Genomic DNA, 22,808 nt, shown 5'->3' with positions numbered 1-22,808 from the left:
GCCACATACACTGCAGCCCTCTCGTTGGCCCTGTGAAAATCATCTTTTTGGTTTTGTTAACAAGCGTCTGGGAAGGCTCTCTTCCTGAACTGATGCCAGCAGATAATGAATCTGAAGTTGAATTAGTATCATAAGCTCGGTTGCTAAGATAATTGGCTTTCTTTGATGTCATCCAATCAGAACATCATTTTCAATGTTCAAGGAGACCCAAGTAACTATCTTTTCTGTGTACCTAATCATGGTTATTTATTATAATCCCAGAATGAAGTAGCTATCTTTTCTGTGTATCTAATCATGGTTATTTATTATAATCCCAGAATGAAGTAGCGATCTTTTCTGTGTATCTAATCATGGTTATTTATTATAATCCCAGAATCACCATCTAGCGCCATTTGCTGGGGCGTAGAATCCTGACTAAGATTAACCTTGAACTTCATCCCAGGGATTTTTCTGTTAAGCACCTCAGGTCTGTGTAATCTCTTCAGTAAACCACTAACTTTGCTGGGATCCCCTTAGGTAACAGATTAGGATGGCTTCAGCATTCTAATGAACACATACTAACCACAGATCCACCGTATTCTGGGAACTGACAGGACGGGTACATAAGAGGAATTACAGGTATGTGTGTTTCATTGTGGTGGTGTTTTGCTTTTGCTCTCTCCTTCCTCTCTCCACCTTCCAAAGTCGATGAAGTAACATGTTAGAGAAAGCATGCTCCCTTCTCACTACAGACCCAGACACGGGTGGGGAAGGAGAAGGGGGAGAGGGAGAGAGAGTGTTGGGCACAGTATGTATGTTTTGTAGGTATGTACACATGCTCATGGAGGGCAGAGGCCAATGTTGAGTGGCTTCTATCACTCTCCACCTTATTTTTGAAGTTTCTCACCGATCCTAGAACTCACGGATTTTGCTAGGCTGATCCCCTGCCTCAGCTACTCTCAGTGCCTTTTGTATGGGCGCTGGGAATCCAAATGCAGGTCCCGTGTATGGAGCAGGCACTTTGCTGACTGAGTCTCCACAGCCTTAATATAGCTATTTCTTTTTTTTTTAAATAATTATATGTGTGTGCATACATGTATGTTATTTGTCTTTCTGTTTGTCTTGTCTGTCTGTCATCTATCTAGGAATCCAAACTCAGGTTCTTATGCTTCCATACTATCTGTGACTTTAGCCATTGTCTCAGCCCAAAATGAAATAAAAACATTTTTATCATGTGTGTGCATCAGGCTTGGTTGCAAATGCCTTTACCATTGAACTATCTTGCTTTCCCCAAATTAACTACTTCTAATGACACTGTGTTTACATATAAGGTCTTAGAAAATTGCAGTAGAGTTGTTTTACTGTATTTTGGGTGCTGGAGAGTGAATACAGCACTTCGCTTGTGCTGAGGCAAGTACTGTACCATTGAGCTATGCCTCCATCCCCACAGTGGGGTAACTTATCCCTCTCCCTACCTGAAGTGAGCCTCTCATGAGAAGGGAATGTGTCTTCTGTAACGTGCTATTTCATCTGCTTTGGAAGGTGGAAAGAGAGGGAGCGACGTGACGGCAGTAATTACACACTAGGATGATAATGGGACCTGCTGCTAATAATAGTGCAAACTAGCATCGTGCACCTACGCTTTCCTAGTGCTGTGTGATACACTCATACTTCCCAAATCCTCACATATACCATGATGTGAAGACTGTTCTGGTGCTCTGTTGCCCCACCCTCATTTGTTACTACTGTTCCAGACCTGAGGAGTGAACTCAGGACCTTACACACACCAGGCAAACATTCTACCACTAAACTACATCCTCTGCAAAATGCAGTCTTTAACTTCTATCACAAGGCCATCACCTCACAAGGAAATTATCTAACTGTCCAACTGATAGTGTTACTATGGAAACAAAGAATTCTTTCTGATCTAATGGTGGGTGGAGGTGGGGGATGGGCGCTCTCAGAATTACAGAATCAGAATTTAGAAAGACTTCAGAAATGATCTGAAGTTGATTGGACATGGCAAGAGAGGATGAGAGCTAGGTCACCAGGTTGTTAGTGACTGGGCAAGAGTGAATCCACAACCCAAGCCTAGTACAGGTGTCTTCCGGTTGGATCATGTAGGGCTTTTATTTTCTGCTAGTTTTAAAATAATCACTGTTGGAGTCCGTTAACACTTGGGTTTTGAAATGCACCATCCTATAGCCATAGATTACCCTGGGTGTGGGAGACAGCTTTATTTTCAGTCTAATAACTATTCACCTAAAAGCATGGAGAATATGTCAAGCAGAGTTTATGTAGCGTCTGGTTTATATAGCCTTGCTAGGCCTTTTATTTTTATTTTAAAATAAGTCACCATTGATGTCCGGTGAGTGACTAACACCAGATTTCAGGCTTTAGAGCCTGCTTACCTGTGATCTCCAACAGAGATAGCAAATAAATTTCAATATACGTTCCTTCTCTGCTTCTCGGTTCTTAGGAGAGGGCTTCAAAGATACATATAGATTTCTAACATTCAAAAGGAGAGAGAGGACCACGATGCTAATTATTCTTGACTCTGTTTTCTCTCGCTCCACTTTTCTAACCAGCCACCTCTGAACCAGACCTCACAAAATTCTTCCTGGAGTGAGCTTTTGGAATGGCAAAAGGGCCATGGCTTTCCATGGAGGACTTGAAGTAAAGTCAGTACATAAAGGAATGAAGGCCCCACGTCCATGCATGCACTTACCCCAGTCAGCAAGCTCGCAGAAGCACTGCAGGCCCATCGTCCCCGCTCTCTGTTGGAAGCCAGACCTTCCTGTGGAGCAGTGGAAAGGAAAGGATTTTTTATTTCATCACCTGATGTGACAAAGAGAACAGAGTTTAGAAGCAGAAGATAATGGGGGCTATTTACAACAGGCCTTGGGGGGAAAATCATTTGTCCTCTGAGCATCCCTGTTCATCTTTGAAGTGGGAGGCCAATTTTGATGTGTAAATGGGGGTGTTATACGGAAGCCCCTGACTTAAAAATATCAGTGGGGCCTGGAGCTAGTTCGGTCAGTGGGTTATTTGCCTGATGTGCATGAAGCCTTGGATATGATCTGATCTGCGGCAGCACGGAACCCGGCAGTAGTCCTTCACACATATTGTTTAATATTCTGGAGATAGAGAAGTGAGGATTACAAGTTTAAGGCCATCCTTAGATTTGCATAAGTTCAAAGCCAACCATGGCTACAAGAGATACTGTCTCAAAAACAAAAGAACAAAAACCAGTGGGGGTGGTAATTGGAGTGATGGCTCAGCAATTTAAGAGCATGGGTTGTTCTTGCAGAGGACCCAGGTTCCATTCCCAGCACCTACATGGTGGCTCACAACCATCTATAACTCCAGTTCCAGGGGGACCTGATGCCCTCTCCTAGCTTCCGCAATCACTAGACATGCGCACAGCACACATACATGTAGACAAAGCATGCAAACAAAATAAATTTTATATTTTAAAAAAAGTCACAGTGGGTTTTTCCTCCCATAACAACTAGGAAACATTTGAGAATAAAAATTGAGAGAGGTAAAGGTGAGTTCCCTGTTTTTTCTGATCTGCCCTATTAGTCTGAGAAGAAGCAAGTAGCAGGCAAAGACCTAGAGGGAAATTGTAAACAGCATCTGGGAAAGGCTGATGACTGCCAGGCTGCCAGGACACTTGGCTAGTCACTCAGGTAGCCTTAGGACTAGCAAGCGGTCCCCAGAGGCTTCCCACCATTTCTGGGAGGACTACATTAGTCTCTCTCCTCAGTGACAGGATAGGAGCAGCCCAGCTATGCATGATCCCTGCTTGATTTGTTTAAAAAATGATTTATTTATTTTTAATTTTATGTGCATTGGTGTCTTACCTGTATGTCTATATAAGGGTGTTGGATCCTTTGGAGCTGGAGTTATAGACAGTTGTGAGTGGCCATGTAGGTGCTGGGAGTTGAACTGGGTCCTCTGGAACATCAGCAGTGCCTTCTTAACTCCAGCTCCCCTGCTTGATTGTAGTGGTGGGCTTCAGGGTGCAGCAAGCAGACACTGGGTTAGTGTCGCTCTGTAACTGGAACTTACTACTGTATGTTCTGTGCCCACTCCTTCCAGCTTATGGGCCAGAACCTTCCTTGGAGTTAAGTGATTTTAAAAACTACTGAGGAAGTCGAGTATAGAGGGACCGGATCCTACCTTTGATCCTACCACAAAGAAGGCAGGCAGATCGCTATGAGTTTAATAAGAGCCAACCTGGTCTATGTAGTAAGTTCCAGGTAAGCTGTGGCTACATAGTAAAAGCCTGTCTTAAAATAATCAAATAAATAAAATAAGCATAGACAAAATGCTTTGTAGTAAGGAACTTAGAGAGGTGGTTAGGCTAGTAACCTTGGGCTCAGAGCACCCATAAAAGGCTCCGCAGTACCCTTGGAGGCAAGCAGGGGACAGGAATCAAAGGCAGGTGACATACACCTGGAACTGTAGAATGGGGTGTGGCCAGAGGCTCGTTCTTTGGATGCTCCATCAAGTACCTGCTCCACACTCACGGCTTGTCTCCTTTCTGTTCTATCTGCAGAGCTAGTGAGAGGTGACTGTTATTTCCTGGGGACTTAGCAGCCTTGCCTATCATTCCTTCTGCTGTTAATGCTTGCACTCCCAGAGGGGTCACAGGAGACATGTCTGGGGTGGAAGGGGGCTGAAGGCCGCCAGCCTTGCTGCTTGCTCCTCCATGCTATCAAGGACACCCTGTCCCCAGAGGCTTAGAGGCCTGTGCCCTCTCCTCTATCCTTCTCCTCCAATCTAGACTGGGGGTGTCTTCATTTCCTGCCTGGCTCCAAGACCACAGCTGGGCCAGGATGGAGAGTCGCAAAACTAAAAATGTCCTCACAGCTACCAAGAATTGAAGCCCTATTTTCAAGTATTTATGTAAGGAGGGAGAGAGGGAGGGAGGAAGCAGGAGGCTGGCGGTGGGTACAGCTTAGAAGTTATGTGGGCTTGTTGAAGATGGTGGAACCAGATTGGCCATAGTGACTGTTCAGTTATACATCTCCAGCCACAGCTTGAAATTAACCTTAATTTGTAATCATGTAAAGCCCACTCTTTCAACCTGTTTTCATTCTCTCATTACCGTCACCACCACCACCACCACCACCATCACCATCACCACCATCATGATCTGGTTATTTTTGTCCATGAAGAGTTATTTCCATTTGGAAAAGTAAGAAGGAACTGGCTTGTTTGTATTGTCGCCTATTTGTCTTTAAAACATTCGCAAAGTAGAGGAGATAAGAGAGCAGTCACTTCAGACTGAGGAGTTAGGCTAGGGGCATAGCGCAGTGGTAGTGTGCTGCCGGAGTCTCTGGGTTCAATCCCCTGCGCTGCGGAAACAAAGCCCCACTACTGACCTGTGTGGAGCTTCCCCTGGGCTAAGCCATTCCTAGCAGTGTGTTATTTCTAAATTGTCCCCCTCACTGGGGTCAGCATTGTTCTAAGAACCAGGAGGATTCAGGTCCTGAGCTGACCAGGCTGCTAACCGGGAGCCACACCTCGCCCTGGTGAGTCCATGCTTGGGAAGGTACCTAGGAAAAGCACCAGGTGGATGACAGTGACTAGGGGTGCAGACCCTTCCGTTCTGATGCTCTGTGAGTATTGTTGCCACATGGAAGATACTGGGTTTAAAAAAAAAAAAAAAAAAAAAAAAACCAACAGTAACAAAGCCCCTTGCATTTGCCTTTAGGTTCTTGAGTAACCAAAACACTAGTGAGGCTGCACTCGCCCCAAACCCTTTGAGTTACCTTGACCATTTCCTGCTCTCTTCATAAGTTTAATGGGATTTTTCAGAAAACAAAAATAACTAGGTGGACGTATTGTTAAGGGTTTTCCTTCCTTCTAAGGACATGTGGATGTGCGGATGGCTCCTGAAATTAATTTCTGATTTCTACAGATGCTGCCAGTGTTGGTTAATCCCCATGAAATTCATACAAGATGCCTGGGGCCTAGCCTTGCCATCCTCCTGTCCCAGAATGCCAAAAAGGGAAATATAGCTGCTCTGCACTGTTCTTCCTCTTTGGTCCTTCCTGTTCATGAACAGGTTCGTTGCATTCTCTGTAGTTGCAAAGAAGAGTCCTCCCTGGTTTCTCTTTGACAGTGGAGGAGCATTGCTGGGCAGGGAAGAAATATAATCTCAAACACATAATCTGGTTTCAGTCTCAGCATCACAGCCATATTCAGCAGGTCATAGAAACCATCTGCTGTTATTGGAGCTCAGAACCTGGAAACCAGAAATTAAATGGTTGTGGGTGGAGGTTTCTTTATGCCTCATTTGTCCCAGACTCAAAGCTTAAGCTGGCAACCCGGATATACCGTGGAGGCACGTGGCAGCCTGCCCTAGCCAGGAGAAAGGAAAGGGGCAGCTTGGCAAGGCAGAGCACTGTTAAGCACAGCTACTCTTGCAGGCAGATGCTTAGAAAAGACAACTATTCTCCAAAGCCCCACCACTAGGCCAACCTGGCTAAATAGAGGCCTGACACCCCACCCCCCACTGGTGGGCTCCAATCAGGCACTGGCAGAGAAGCTTGAGGTCAGGACTTGTGTCCTTGTCAGCTGGTAACCTGTGTCTCTTCCCGCACCTCACCTTGTTCCCTGTGTGACATCAGTGGAGGCCCCTGGGATGGGGAGCGGGGGAGGGCGGGGGGAGGGCTCACACCATTGCCCAGGAATAATGAGACTGAGTAGGCATGCAATAGTGGATGGAGGACACGTGTAAGTGGGCACCAAGCACTCTTGCCTCTGTGAGCCAAGTGTTGAGCTGCAGCAGCAGCAACCACAGGAAGTGCCCTGCGTGTCTGCAGAGGCCAGAGGGAAAGCCACCATTGATAATGTGGTGCCTTTCTCTTTCCCCTATTGGGACATTGTTGCTGTGGGATGATACTAAAACAAAATTTAAATGAATCTTAAGTCTTTTTGTTGGTTTTTTGTTTTTCAAGACAGTTTCTTTGTGTAGCCTTGGCTGCTCTGGAGTCACTTTGTAGACCAGGCTTGCCTTGAACTCACAGAGATCCATCTGCCTCTGCCTCCTGAATGCTAGGATTAAAGGCATGCACCACCACACCTGGCTCCTTAAGTCTTAAAATAATTTAAAGGTCCTGGGTTTCAACCAAAAGTCATTTCCCATAGAAGGAAGAAGGAAAATCTACATTATAAAAAGCTTGCAAATAAAGAACATCATACACTGAAATTAACCAGAGTGCTGTGTATCTCAGTGAGCTTCTATAAGGTTGGAACAACCATTCTGAAGATGCAAAGATGAGAGAAAAACCTCACTCTGAGCAGAAGACCGAAAGCTAATTAGCGAATGTTAACACCAGGATGCCAGAAACGCTAAAGTTACCTGACAAAGAGTTTAAGGAGACAGTCATAAAAATATTTTTATCAGAGTACGTGAGAAAGTCATATCACACTCTCCACTCAACTGTGGAGAATATTCTGACCATTGGCTAGATCTGGGAAGGGGTTTAAAGTTTACCTCCTGTATTGTCCTTGGCTGGTGCCTTAGTTTGAGCGGGACCCCTGGGCCCAAATCTGCCCATCATATTGTTCTACTTGTAGATTTCTAGGACCCTCTGTATCCTTTTATTTTGCTATTCTCCCATGCGTCTCTCATTTAGAGTCCCAATAGAATGCCTTTCCCTCACGTACTCTGGTGCCTCACATTTGACTATGTCCCCTGGAGGGGGAGACCTGGTGGCACTCAGAGGAAGGACAGCAGGTAGCCAAGAAGAGACTTGATACCCTATGAGAATATACAGGGGGAGGTAATCCCCCCCAGGAACAGTCATAGGGGAGGGGAATAATGGGAAAATGGGGGGGGGGAGGAATGGGAGGATACAAGGGATGGGATAAACATTGAGATGTAACAAGAATAAATTAATTTAAAAAAATATTTTTATCAGCAGTCATAAGTACTCTTGTTTTTATTTTCATCTTGAGATCATGCCTTATTTCATAGTCCAGTCTGGTCTTTAACTCCCGGGGTCGATGATCCTCCTGCCTCAGTTTCCTTTAGCACTCAGGATTTTACACATGTGGCCTCATGTCTGGCTTCTTGTCTTTGAACAAATAAAAAAGTAGGAAGTAAGAATATAATTAGCATGAACCAAATAGAAATCTTAGAACCCAAATAGTTGACAATTGGAATGAGCTCAACAGAGGGGCGCAGAAGCAAATAGTAGGCGTTTTATACATTTTGTTGATTGAGTTGAAAGTGGGGCAGACTATAGATCTGTGACTACAGATGTGGCTTAATTTAATGCTCATGTCAAAAAAAAATTTCCACCCCTACCTCAAATTACACTTTAAATATAAAATTATATGTTGCTATTTAAATAGTGCTTATAGTAAACATTAGTGTGTTGAAAATAGGCATCCAAGTATTTAGACTTTAAACTTTGAAAATATTTCTGTTCCTCAGCTGGAAACCAGCTCCAATGGATGCTAGTAGGGTTCTGAGGCAAGTAATGGATGTGGTGAACCTAATGGGTTCAGGGTGGTGGGTGTCGTGACTAGAACACAGAAAGGAATGTGTTTCTCTCCCATGCTGATCGGACCACAGAGAAGCAGGGTTTAAGGAACAAGTGTCATATGTTTTAAAAATGTCAACTATGGTAGCAAAAAGTTTGGAAAATGTAAGAGCTGTTCGCCAACCCTGAGACTTAGTGTAAAGAAGTTCTGGACCTGCTGTGTTTACGTGTCTGAAAGGGCTCTTAAAAAAATTGTCTCCTCATTCTGTGGTGTTCTGAATAGGCCATTGAGAATGTTGGCCGGTAGCGAAGAGTCATTATGAGAAAGGCTCTTTAAACAATAGTTACGTTACAAACTGAAATGTTGTCGGTAAAACTGTTGAAACTGATGAATAGTAGTGAGTGCTTGTAAATCAGTCTAACTTGACCTCCAGTGTTGGATGATGTTTACATCTTCAAGAACATCGGAGTGCGCATGTCAACAGCTGTGACCACTTGTACAGGATCAAGCCAGCTAAATTCCCAGCATGGGGTAGAGATCCCTGAACTTCCGCCCTCAGCTGAGAGACTGTTGGCACTTGATAGTTGGTGGGAAAGAGTCAGTTGTATGCTCCCATAATGGGTGTTATACCTATGCCCATGCAGACGGCACTAAGTGGAATTGGTGCATATAAGTAAACAAACATATGATGTTGGGAGTGCAAAGTGGGAGCTAAGGGAACAAGTGAAAGGGAGGAAGGAAGTAGGTTTGATCAAAACACGTTACATGCATGTATGAAATTATCAAACATAAAAAAGAAACTTTTAATGGGAAAAAAGTATGTGTGGAGAGAGGAAATGGGAGTGAGACAGAATATGTGTGTTTCTCTGGGTTAAGCTGCTTCCTTCTGATGTTACTCTCTGGGCCTGAACATGGGCTTCTGTAGTCTCCTGGAAAGCTTCCAAACCCCCATGTTTTGAGAGTGGCCAGCCACCCTGTGCCTTCTATTTAAAACTCCACCTTGCTAAAAGACCTCATTCATCAATGTAGTGTTTCCCGGCTCTCTGGAGTCTTTTTGTTCATAGATGAGTGCAGTCTCCTCCGGTTTCCTGGACAACACTGTGTATCTATGACAAAGATCAGGAAGGGTGGAGCAGGATCCTCTGTTCCTGCACTGAGGAGTCAGGCCCAAGGGAAGGTGGTTGGTTGTTGACCTTGGGTGCTTTCCCCCATCTCATTGAGGTGCTGCTCACTTCTTCAGACACCTCAGTTTGAGTCTACTCACCCCCATTCCCAGCCTCATCTGTAGCTGCTTTAGCAGTCTCTCTTGTGGTCACAGGAAGTTGATCACAGCCAGAATGAATATCCTTTTATGTTTAACTGTACATACACTCATTCACTTGCCTGACGTTCAAGTGAAGGCCTCACATTCCCTCCCAGAGGAGCCTGGACTGCATCACACTTGGTTTGACAGCATCCTCCACACATTTGGAAATTTTATCTTTGCCCCTTTCTCGATTTTTTCCACCTCTCTGGATTGATATATGGCTAATTTCCAACACACACACACACACACACACACACACACACACACACACACACACACACCCCTTAATTTCTCTAAGGAAATTTAGAGTCTGCATGGGCTCCCATGAGGCCTTCTTGGCTCCTGCCCATCCCCTGTGCCCAGAGAGACACTTTCCTAAAGTGCTTGGAGGAAACTGATCAGACCAGACACAAGACATTTTTCACTTGTCCTTTCGAAGCAATCAACTCTGAGCCTCTTAGAGGGAAAAGGCCAGGAGCATAGTGCACGTGTTTGCATTCGCATTAGTAGCACAACGTGTGCCCTGGTTCTGTCCTGAGGACAAGCCTAACTTATTCATTTACAGCTTCTTTTATTGCAGAAAAAGGAGTGGACATGGGATGAGAGCAAGATGCTGGTGATGCAGGACCCTATCTACAGGTAAGAGCCCAGCCCAGCGCTCAGGAGGATGCTGAGTCCCAGGGACCCTTGCTGTCTCCTGGAGCCATCTCTTCTGCTGGTGGGTGCAGACCAATCTAAATAAAGTACTAATGCCTTTCCCCCTCTGAGACCTGGTACTTCTGTGCATGTAAATATCTTTAAGATTAAAAGTTTTTTTCTCGTCATAAACTGCCCTGGGGGAGGTTTGAAGGATTTCTCCTTAATTCAAATGACCACACTGTGATTGGAGACCTTTTCAATTTGTGGTTTTGTTGCTCCTTGAAATTTCATAATTGCATAGATTATTGATAATGAGACGTGAGATAACCGAGTTATCTCATCCCCCATACTTCCAATCTCCCAGTGGCTGTCTCTTCTATTCTCCATCCTCTTTAGAATTTGAACATAGCGAAGAGGTTTTGATCATGTGAAAAGCAAAATGTCCCAAATGAAACCTACAGTACAATGGGTTGCCCAAATGCTTACGGTCCTCCAAAATTCATCTGCAGAGACGTTAACCCTCAAGGTGATAACACTGGGGTGGGTGGCATTTGGAGGTCATTAGGTCACGAGGGTAGAGGTTTAGGATTAGTGCTCTGATAAGACAGGCCCCAGGGAGCTATCAGCTTGCTCCTATCAACATACAAGATCAGGCTACCATCTTAGAACCGGAAAATAGACCTTTTATCAGGCACTGAGCCTGCCAGTCTCTTGATCTTGGACTACCCAGCCCCTCGTACTATGCAAAGTAAAATGTTAATGTTACAGCTGTCCAGGTTATGGTGTATGATTATAGCAGGTTGAACTGACACACAGAAGTTGCTTTCACAACCCATAGAAGCCACATGGCTGCCACCCGTATGTTTTCTCTAGAGAGGAGAAAACCAGTAGCAATAACACACAAAACCCAGGGTTTTCTCCAGCACCATAGCATGACCTTGACTTGTGGCCATCATTCTTCTGTCCTGGATGTCACAGATCCACCCCGTCCTTTCTTCCTGTTTTCTCTACTAGGAAAGTAGTTATCCATAGGAGAGTTTGGAGACCCAGAGTTAATTTTTTTTCCCTTTGCCCACCCACAAATCGTGCCACGCATTTGGTGGTGAAGTGGATAAGGGTTCTTGAAATAGTTGTTTTACTGTGTTTTTGCAACTTGCTTGTTTGCTCATTACCTAATTTATTAATTCATCACCCTTGCCATGAGACTGTAAGGCTCTTTAAGGGAGGACCTGTTCCCTGCTCACCTTTGTGTATGTAGTGTCAAGCCTATGCCTGGCTCATATAAGGCACTTAATAAATGTGCAGTAGGTGGGTAGATGGATGCATTAAATCACCATATGAAAATTAGCATAAGTTATGGTAATTCACTAGAGGGAACAATTACTTTCTATTTGATTGATGAGGAACGGCTTTAAGTAGTAGATTGCAATCAGAACTGGGCTTCAAAGATATAAATAGGCAAACCACTACGGTGTACATTTTGTAAAAGGAAGACATTATTTTATGTGAACATATGATGTCAGTGTGTGCATGCCACGTGGGTGTGGGTGCCCGTAGAGGCCAGAAGAGGGCGTCAGACCACCTGAAGCTAGAATAACAATGTCTGATATGGAAGCTGCAAATGTGGGTCCTCTGGAAGAACAGTAAGTACTCTGAACCCCGCGTCATCTCTTCAGCCCCCAGGAAGAGGTTTGTTTTGTGGGTTTTTGTTTGTTTCTTTGTTTTGTTTTTATACTATATACATTTTTTTTAAATGACCTTTTGCAGATACTGTTCATGATTTGTTTTGTTGTGGTGGTTAGTTTTTTGTGGGGTTTTATTGTTTGTTTTGTTTTTGAGACAGGGTCTCACTGTGTAGCCCTGACTGTCCTGGCTTCAAACTTACAATCCTCCCACCTTGGGCTGCCAAGCACTGAGGCAGAACCATTACATCTTCTTGAAGCTTCAAGTTTTGATGGAAGTCAAATTTATCATAAAATCTTTGCCTGGCTCAAAGACTTTCTGTTTCCGTCTGCAGTGTGGTAGTTATGATACGTCTATGATCGTGTGGATGAGTCAGTTTGATTCTGTATGAGGGAACCAAAGCCTACCCCTCCATTTTTCTCCATCCACTGCCGTTTATATTATCACCCATGGAAAGCCAGTTGTCCTGACCCATTTGTTGAAGATTCTTCTTCATCCATTGAACTGGCCTTGCATCTTTGTTAGAAATTCGTTAGTCATGTCTTTATGGCCAATTTCTAGTCTATTCATCTAATCATACCAATTCTTGAAATTTCGTGGTAATGGCCCTCCAACTTTCTTCTATTTCAAAGATTTATTTCAATTTGTGTAGTATATTTTTCCCATCATCTACTCACTCTGAAAAAGAAAAATATACTTTGAGGAGGGAACATCATTTTAAAATGAAATTTTCTTTGTACCCGAACACACAGACACTTTCTCTCTCCCTCCCTTACTGCCCCCTCTGTCTCACACACACACACACACACACACACACACACACACACACACACACACATTTTTTAACTGTTAGAATTTGATAGGCTAGTCTAGATGATATATTTACTACCACAATGTGGAATTTTATGATTCCTAAATATTATTTGATATTATCACTTATTAATATAACTAACTGTATCAGGTCTTAGCTTGTGGTGTTTTCTAGACTTTTATGAATATTTACAGTAATTGCTTTGAATTCTATTTTATGTGTCCTTTAGTGGTTTTGTTTGTTTAGTTGGTTGATTTTTTTTCTTGTTATTTTGCCCAAATATAAACATTGTTGTTAACTGCAATTCATTTGACCCTGTTTGGTTTTTTAATTTTTGAGACACTTGTTCGGTAAGAGCCTCAGGATGGCTATGGGAATATGTGCTAAGGACTTTGTTATGGGATTTAGACTCGCATCATTGGGTGGGAGTTACAAATAGAAGGTCCAGAAAGTTTCAGAGCAAAATCTTTCACCAATTTGCCTGCTGTGGGTTATGAATCTGCACATCCAGAAACAGCCATGAACCTGAGCTAGAGTCTACTAGATTTCACTCTGCAGAGGGGCCGAGTGCAGGGTCTGTGGAAGGCTGCTGGCTCTTCGTGGTGATGCTTTTAAGTTGGCAGTAAAGCTTCTGAGATCACACCCGGGCCCACTGATGTTTGGCAGATTTGACCGTTGTGAAGGAGAGCTGGATACAGGGCATATAAAGTGATGTTAAACTCCAAAAGCTAACTCAAGAGAGCCATGATGCCCATCCTTCTTGCCTTTAACATTGATGATCTCCAGAGGGTAGCTGCTATTTCACTTCCTCTTGCCAAAATTTCACCAGTTTCTCTGATGGGCAATCCCAAAAGGGAGCTTTCTAGGGAGGAAGATCCCTGGGCACACAGGGCTAGCTTGGCTAAGGGGTCTCAGGAAGAAAGCACACAGCGGATGCTAGTAGCTGGCTGGCTCTCCCCCTAGTTCGCTGTTGAGTGCTAATGTAATGAGAACCTTTGTTTCCAAGTCACACATAAAAGTCACAGAACAGAGATAGGCCTGAAAAATGAGGAGTGGGAGGGTTTTTTGTTGTTGTTGTTATTGATGATGATGTCATATTTTGCTTTGTTTTGTTTATAACTCGTTACTAACTTTGGATTCACGTCCATCATGAAGATGCCTAGTCTACCTTTCTTTAAACGACATAGTTCCTAGGATAAAAATAACTTCAATGGTTTACTTACTTATTTCACATTGTGGAAGCCATTGCCTTTGAATCTCAGTGTGATTGCCTGGGAGGCGCCTCTCCTACTCTCATTGAGTCCTGACAGAACTGCCATGTTTGACCACATCAGTCCTGTGCTATTTATATTCCTGGCTACTAGAGACTGAGCTACAAACAACACGCCCCCCCCACCATCTTTTTTTTTTTTTTTTTTAAATGCTAGAGGAAAGAAGTTAATATGACTAAAAGCCCGTGGGAAGCAGACTGGAGTAGTGACCAAGCCAGGTAGAAACCCTCTCCCAACAGGTTTCCAAACACGTCTCAGAAATGGCACTAATAAGCAAACAGTTGCTCTGGTAATTTGCAGTGAGGGCAAGTATATTGCAGCATTGATCACAGTTTAAGGAGACGGTCCATTATGACAGAGAACAGGTGGAGCTTGAGGCAGCTAGTGACATCACTGGTCACATCACATGCCGCCAAAAGCCAGACAACGCCAAATACTTTGGCTGACCTGAATTCCTTTTTATCGAGGGTGCTGAGCCAGGGAATGGTGTTACCCACAGTAGGCCAGTCTTCCCACCTCGAGTAACCTTCACTGGCATGCCTGCAGGTTCACCTCTCCATTGGTTCTACATCTAATCAAGCTGACAGTTGAAAGCCAGGCAATGGTGGCACACGCCTTCAATCCCGGCAGAGGCAGAGGCAGAGACAGAGGCAGAGGCAGGCAGATCTCTGTGAGCTCCAGGTTATCCTGATCTACAGAGTGAGTTCCTTGACAGCTATACAGAGAAACCCTGTCTCAAAGCAAACAAACAAAAATAGCAATGGAAATTAAACATCACAGGGTCCCCAACCTTTCTTGAAGATTTGTATGTAGATAATGGTTGCTTGGAAAGGGACACACTTTCTTCAGTGGGTTGTAGCCACTGGTAAGATATACATGCCGCTGTAAAGAAATTCTCACTCAAGTACCTGCAGCAACCCCAAAGAAAGACTTTGGTTCACAAAAGTAAATAAATAAATAAATAAATAAATACAACATGTAAATAGAAGAGTAGGGTGGGTCAGTAAAGAAGAAGAGATCAGGAGGAGAGGAACAACAAAGAATAATTGGAATGTATGTGAACATAATCAGAATATATCGCATCTGTGTATTTAAATGTCATAATGTAATAAAACTCACTATTATGAATAATTAATATATGTTAAGTGTATGAGTCAAGGTTCTAGAACAGAACTGAAGTCCCCAAAACAAAACTGGCAGTTTCCACTGTTTTTGATTACCCACCAGAACTAGTTGGTAAGACTCTTTTACTGAAGACACTGGCTTATTCTTTATGGCTTACTCAGCCTGCTTTCCTATAGCACAGAGGACCACCAGCTCAAGAGTGCACTGCCCACAGTAAGCTGGGCCAGCCCACATCAATCATCAATCAAGAAGATGCACCACAGGTGTGCCCAGAGGCCAAGATTCTTAGTGTGTTTTCTCCAGTGAGGTTCCCTCTTCCAAAGTGACTATAGCTTGTGTTGTGTTAACAATCAATTTGGCAAACTAGAGTCACAAGAAGAAAGTCTTGGGGATTTGTATGGATCCAGTTGACCCTGTGGGTGTATTGATGGGGAATGGGTTTGATTGTTAATTCATCTGGGAAGAACCAGACCAGTGTGGGCAGCACCATTCTCTAGGCATTGGATCTTGCTCTATATAAAAGTAGAAGAAGATAGATAAATGACAAATAAGCAGCATGGGTATATTTGTCTCCCTGCTCTTAACTGTTGTTGTAATGTGAGCATCTGTTTCAAACTCCTGCCACTGTGACTGACTTCTTAAAGTAACGGCCTTACCTTGGCGCTATAAGTCAAAGTTAGCCCTTCTCACCTCAGTTGCTCCTGGCCAGGGTATTTTATTGCAGGGATAGAAAAGGAACTGGAGCACCTGCAAAGAAACATGCTTTTTAGAACAATGGAAGTCAGAAAACAGTAAATTATTGTTAAGAATATGTTAAGTGCCTGTCAAGTGCTAAAGCTTGGAAAGAACACCTTACACCATTTTAACTATGAAAACCAGGCAGAGAAAAAAAAGCCTTGGTAACCTTTGTAGAAATAAGTGAAAAGAGCATCCATCCCGAAAGAAGGATGAGGAGTGTGGCTCAAGGCGAATTAAGACAGCAGGAAAGATGTTTTAAGGGCATCTGGGTGGGCGGTGGGCGGAGCTGCTTCAGCAAGGGGTGTGGATAGAACTTTTCAGTCAGTTGGCATCGGAAAAAAGAATCGTGATGTGATGAATTTTAACTTAATGATGAGGTGAAGCAGAAATCTATTTTAAGAAGAAGAAGAGATAGTAATATGCTCACAAAGGGAGGAGGAATGTTTCCTAGGGGACAAAGATTGGCAGTCTGTAATAAATATAAAACTTTGGGGTTTGCTATTTTTAGGCATGTAATTACATACAACTCTTAACTCAGGTATCTAGGTAGGATCATGTAATCACGAGAGACGGTAAATGCACTAATCATTAGTCACTCTCTTGTTTTATGAAGCCGAAGCACAACATTCTCAGCACCCTTAAAACTCTCCAGAATTCATACTGTCCTTCTAGAATCAGGGATGGTTCTGCTGCAAAAGCATCCTGTCTTAGACTTGACTAAGACACTATGACCAAAGCAATTCTTATAAAAGGAAACATTTAGTTGGGGGTGGCTAATGGAGGGTTAGTCCATTTTCAAGAAGGTGGGAATCATGGCAGTGTGCAGGCAGACATGGCACTGGAGAAGGAGCTGAGAGTTCTTCATCTTTATCCAAGGCAGCAGAAAGAAACTGTGTGCCACACTGGGTGTATCTTGAACATGGGAGACCTCAGACCCCATCCCCACAGTGACATACTCCTCCAACAAGGCCACATCACCTAGTAGTGTCACTCCCTATGGGCCAAACATTCAAACACATGATTCTATGGGGGCCAAACCTATTCAAACCACCACATTCCACTCCCTGGGCCCAATAGGTTTGTATCCATAATGCTTTCCAAACTGCATCTAGTCCAGTTTCAAAAGTCTCCATAGTCTGTCACAGTTTCCACAGTGTTTAAAAGCCCAAAGTTCAAAATCTCTTCTGACATACCTGCAATCTCTTCTAACTGAATCCCCTATAAAATCAAAATTAAAAAGAAGAAAGATCATATACTTCCAACACAGGATATACATTACCACTCCCAAGACACAGGGAAGGGAGCATAATGAGGAAATACGGGACCAAAGCAAGACCAGAAACCAGCTGGGCAAACTCCAAACTTTGCAGATCCACATCAGATGTCAAATGTTTTCATTTGATAACCAATTCATTTCTATTGACTGCAACACACTTCTTTCTCTTGGCTGGTTCCACCCCCTGTTAGCAGCTCTCCTCAGCAGGTATCCCATGGCTCTGACATCTCTAACCTCTTGGGGTCTCCAAGACAATCCAGGCTTCACCTTCCCAGCTTCACACAATGGCCTCTTTGGGCCTCCATATTGGGACACCCCTGCTACATACTTGGCTTCAGCAGCCTTCCTTGGTCTCTGAGGGAGATTCCATAATACCTTTCTTATAAAGCCAGAGCCATGTGGCTGAAGCTGCCAAGTTCTAGTGCTTGCTGGGACTGGAACATGGCCTCCTTGTTCAATTACATCTTCACCAGCTTTCTGTTTTTGATTTCCTTCACTGCCTAAGGTTGCCCTAGAAACTATTCACTCTTATTTACTTACTTATTATTGTCACTCTGTAAACCAGACTGCCCTTGAATTAAGAGTTCTGCATGCCTCTGTCTCCTGCGTGCTGAGAGTAAAGGCATGTAACACAAGGCCTGGACTTCTTTGTTTTAACTTAACTGTTCTTTAATTCCTTTTCACAAAATGGAAGCTTAGTTGGATGGGATCTTGCCCTGAGGTCACCACTCCTTTAATTCCATTTGATATCTTTAATCTGTTTATTTCCTTGAACATAGCATTTAGCTCCATTTCACTTCCTGGTGCCTGTTTTTCTCCTTGAAGCATACATTTTGTATTTTTCCTTGCTCAGCTTGTTCCTTTTTATCAAAATCTTCTTTATGAACACTAATAACCACATGATAGAGTCTATACTAGGCTGTGTTGAGATTTCCTTTGCCAATGCAATTCATCTAAAAATCTTCACTTTAGCCTCAATCAGACTCTTCAGACAAGGGCTAAAAGCAGCCACGTTCTTCACCAAAATATCACAAGAACAATCTCTAAGCAACATATTAAAATTATTTTTCTCTTAAATCTCTTGATGCAGGTCCCCAAAGTTCAAATCATCCTCAGTACTGCTGCCTTCTGTGCTCCCGCCTGTGTGGCCCATTAAGCAGTGCTTAAAGTATTCCACTGCATTCTTAGCCCAAAGTCCCCAAATCCATATTCCTCCAAACAAAAGCACAGTCAAGACTATCATAGCAATACTCCAATCCCTGGTACCAACTTCTTAGTTAGGATTTTGTTGCTATGACGAGACTGCATGACCACAGCAACACTTGCAAAGGAAAACATTTGATTGGGGATGGCTTACTGTTTCAGAGGTTTAGTGCATTATCTTTATGGCAGAAATCATGGCAGTGTGCATGCAGACATGGTGCTGGAGGAGCTGAAAGTTCTACAGCTTGATCAAAGGCAGCAGAAGGAGACTGTGTGCCGCACTGGGCATAGCTTAAGCATAGGAGACCTCAAAGCCCCACCCCCACAGTGACACACGTCCTTCAACAAGACTACACCTCCTAATAATGCCACTCCCTATATGCCAAGCATTCAAACAGATGAGTCTATAGGGGCCATACCTATTAAAACCACCATACATCCTTTCTCTATTAGTCATATCTCAGATACAATAGCAAATATTCAGCCCTGGTTACTTATAAAGTAAGATGAGGTTTATTTTTGCTCACAGTTCAGATGGCTTCATTGGTTTGAAGCTCTAGTGAAGGTTGCTTATGCTTGAAGTACACACTGGAGTCAGTGGTCATATTTTGAGCCAGGGAGCAGAAAGAGAGAGATGGAGTATGGGTGTAGATTCCATGGTCCCCTTTTGGGGTCATCTCCATTGACCTAAGGAGCCTCCTATAAGAAGACCCCGTTTCCCAAAGATTCCATCACCAACCAGTAGCATCCCACTGAGGACCATGCCGTTACATATGAACTGTTGGAGACACAGCCAAACTATAGCACCTTCTTCCAAACCACCACAAGACCACAGCTCAAACCCTGACATGCAGTCTCCTCTTTCCATTCCCATTGGACTCTGAAAAGAACCCAAGCTGCAACGGATCCAAACAGGTCAGAGAAGAAGATAGAGACCAGGAGCTTGAGCTAGCTCTTGCTTAGGCATCTCTTAAGTGTAGCTATTTACAGATTTCTGGACCATCCTAACCCTAAGCCTAACCCTAATGTTTCCAGAAGGATGAGTACCTTCACCTCCTCACCTTCCCCTCTTCCTGCTCTTACCTCCCATCATCTAGGTTCTTACGGGGTCTCTGCTAAACTAAAAAACAAAAAACAAAAAACCAAAACCAAACCAGCAGCAGCAACAACAACAACAAAAAGCTGATATAAGGAGTGTAAAGGCTGCCCAGCCTAGGGATCTCTCCCGAACTCTCCTACAGCATTTCTGGACAGCTCATTTGACAGATGTAATGTCCTATCACTCTAACCATGAGTAATGCTTCATGAAGAGTTGATGTTTTTATTTCTTCCAGCTTTGAGACCTTTCCTTGACAGTGCCTCATACATATGCATGAATAAGAATAACTCACCCAATTTTCTGCATGGAGAACATTATGAAAAGAACTGAGAAGGGGAGGAGGAGTGCATTCATTCTGTCTGGCTTCTGTTACCTCTCCTGGGATCCTTTGTTCACTCTGGTAGAACACCCCCTCACTAACGTCCCAGCTCTATTCACCTTTTTCTACTTGTTAACAGTACCCTCTCACTGCCTGTGGGAGACCCCTTCCTCTATGTGAATCCGCGGCTTTCCTCTTGTGCCTTAGAGCATCTTCATACCACTGCCAACTGTGTCTGTTCTGCACGCACCTTCACTTGTGCTCAGCTTCAGCTGCTGTTTTCCTTTGCTCAGTCTCGATGGGCTCTCTGGCTGTCTTCACACATGTCCCCATCCCTGAAATAACCACCTTATAGTCCTGATGATCTCATGTAAGAGAATGTCTTCTGTCTACCCTCTTTCCTTCCCAAAGTCATGGTCCTGTCTTCAGCACTTCTCCTCGTGTCCAAATACAGAGATGTTTTTCCTAGATTCTTCTGCATCCCCAGCATACACTTCTTCTCTTGCTTATCTTTTATTTCTGTATATTTTATATCCCTTCCTTTTGGTCTATTTTCTACATTGTTATGAGAAGTCTTTACCTTCCTCAATGGGGAAGTTCTGTATTTAGTCTTTATTCATCTTCACAGAATGGAAAAAGGTCTCCAGTATTCTGTTGGTGCTCTGTGAGTCTCAGTGAACACCTAGGTTGGGCACTGAGTTTCTCACTAGGATTGATGGCTTATAAACCATTTATTGCAGCCTTGTGCTCTGTTAGACATGTGCCTAACCTTTCTTTCCCTCTCTCTTCCTTCCTTTGCTTACATCTGTTCTTTTCCAATGTCAGTAATGCTACTCTGTAGAAATCCATGGGAGTGTAAATACTAAAGGAATTGGCCCTGTATCCAATAGGCTTTCACTTTGGCTTCTACACCCTATGACAGGCTTCAGACAGATGTTCTGGGACATATGCAAACTTTTTTACATTAACCTACTATTGTGTATGTGTTTATGATTTATATGTATGTGGTTTAACACACATGGAATTAAGGGCACAGCGTTTTAGAGTTGGCTCTCTCCACATTTATGTTGGTTCCTGGGATCAGACTCACGTCACCAGGGTTGCACAGCAAGTGGCTTTTCCAGATGCACTGGTTGGTTTGTGTCACCTTGACACAAACCTAGACATATCTGGGAAGAGAGAATCTCATCTGAGAAATTGCCTCCATCACACTGGTCTCTAGAGAAGTCTATGGAGCATTTGCTTGACCAGTGGTTGATGTGGCAAGACCGTGCTCTTTATGGGCAATACCACCCTTGGACAGGTGGTTCTAGGTGGTACAAAAAGGCAAGGTGAGCAAACCTTTGGGGCAAGCCAGTCAACAGCATTCCTCCGTGGCCTCTGCTTCACTTCCCTCCCCAAACTCTTGCCGTGACTTCCCTCTGTGATGGAGCCAAGCCTAGCCTGTGAGCTGAAGTAAAGCCTTTCTTACCCAAGCTACTTTTGGTCATGAGTTTTGTCCCAGCAATAGAAAGCAAACTAAGACACAAGCTGAGCCATCTGGCCACCCTCAAACAAGTTATTAAAATGACCAAATAACATGTACATGTTGTATACAGTAAAGTAATAGTTTTCTAAGGGATAAACTACCAATATTCCCTGTGTCATCAATAAGTTATGATATATCTGTCTTATCGCCCTGTTTAGAGTACTGTATTTGCAAATATATGGATACACTGTTTTTTTTTTTTTTCAAAGCTCAGTATAATTCTGCCTTACAGTTTTTCCATAGTGGGTTTGGATCTGAAAGTGCCTAAGTGAAATTAGCATTGCACAGAAGGCTTGGAGTGCAGTGCACTCTAAGTGGGTGGACTCTCATGTCAGCGAGATGAGCACAGGAAAGATTGCCTAGTAATCTGAATAAAATGGGAAATCCCAGTGTCTGGCCAGTACAGACGAGAGCAGCAGAACTACACCAACTGTGAGCTGTTCTAGACGTGGACAGACCAGTGGTGTGTGGATATAGGGAGTAAATAAAGGAGGACAAGGAGGTGCCTGTGGCCCCCATGTGGGACTTCAGTGCTTTCACAGCTGTCCTCTGTGTCCCCCGTGGCATCCCACTTGACTGAAAACTCAGTCCTGGTGAGAGGATAGAACTTTGTGTCAGGCTCTTAGCATGAGTGCTATGAAGGCAGGGAACGTACCTGTTCTGACTCCTGTTGCATCCATGGTACATGGAAAGATCCGTAGGACATGATGGGTGTTGGGTATTGCACCATGATAAAGGGAAGGTAGGCTAGATCTTCTCCTTTCCTGCGCTAAAACACACACTTCAGGGCTGAGGGCCTACCTAAGAAGTAGAGCGCTTGGCTAGCATGGGGAAGAGCCTATGTTACACAATGGGTAAGGGTGCTTACTGTACCTGTAGAGGACTCAAGTTTACTTCCCAGTACCCCCATCACCCTCCAGGACGAGCCAGTGCCCTTTCATGACTTATGCAGGCACCAGGCATACGTGTGGTACACATATATAAAGGCACGCAGGCAAAACATTATGCACGCAAAACACTCACATAAAATAAATAAATGTAAAAAAAATTACAAAGATCCTGTCTTAGATCCCCAGTACTATCAAAATAAGTAAGTTAGTTAATAAAATCTTTAAAATGCTCATTTCAAGAGGTTCTCCCCTCAGTCACAGTCACAGGGGAGGGGAATAAGGGAAAAATGGGAGGGAAGGAAGAATGGGAGGATACAAGGGATGGGATAACAATTGAGATGTAATATGAATAAATTAATAAAATAAAAGATATTGGAAAAATAAAGGGGTTAAAATATATAAAAAAATTTAAAAAAATGCTCATTTCAGAAAG

General features: G+C 43.5%; 1 protein-coding gene across 3 annotated transcripts in view; it reads left to right on the top strand.

Annotated features, from left to right (window-relative positions):
• Positions 1-22,808, top strand: part of Nos1ap (nitric oxide synthase 1 adaptor protein) — a 288,416-nt gene that overhangs the window by 200,411 nt on the left and 65,197 nt on the right. For 2 of the 3 annotated variants that reach the window (XM_051147817.1, XM_051147819.1), the window contains exon 4: positions 10,359-10,432. In XM_051147817.1, the coding sequence (XP_051003774.1) occupies positions 10,359-10,432 (74 nt within the window). The remainder of the gene's footprint in view (positions 1-10,358; positions 10,433-22,808) is intronic. The other variant, XM_051147818.1, reaches the window with a different exon arrangement.

The sequence above is a fragment of the Acomys russatus genome, chromosome 6 (assembly GCF_903995435.1).
Source record: "Acomys russatus chromosome 6, mAcoRus1.1, whole genome shotgun sequence".
NCBI lineage: Eukaryota > Metazoa > Chordata > Mammalia > Rodentia > Muridae > Acomys > Acomys russatus.
This window is presented reverse-complemented; position numbering and strand designations above follow the sequence as displayed.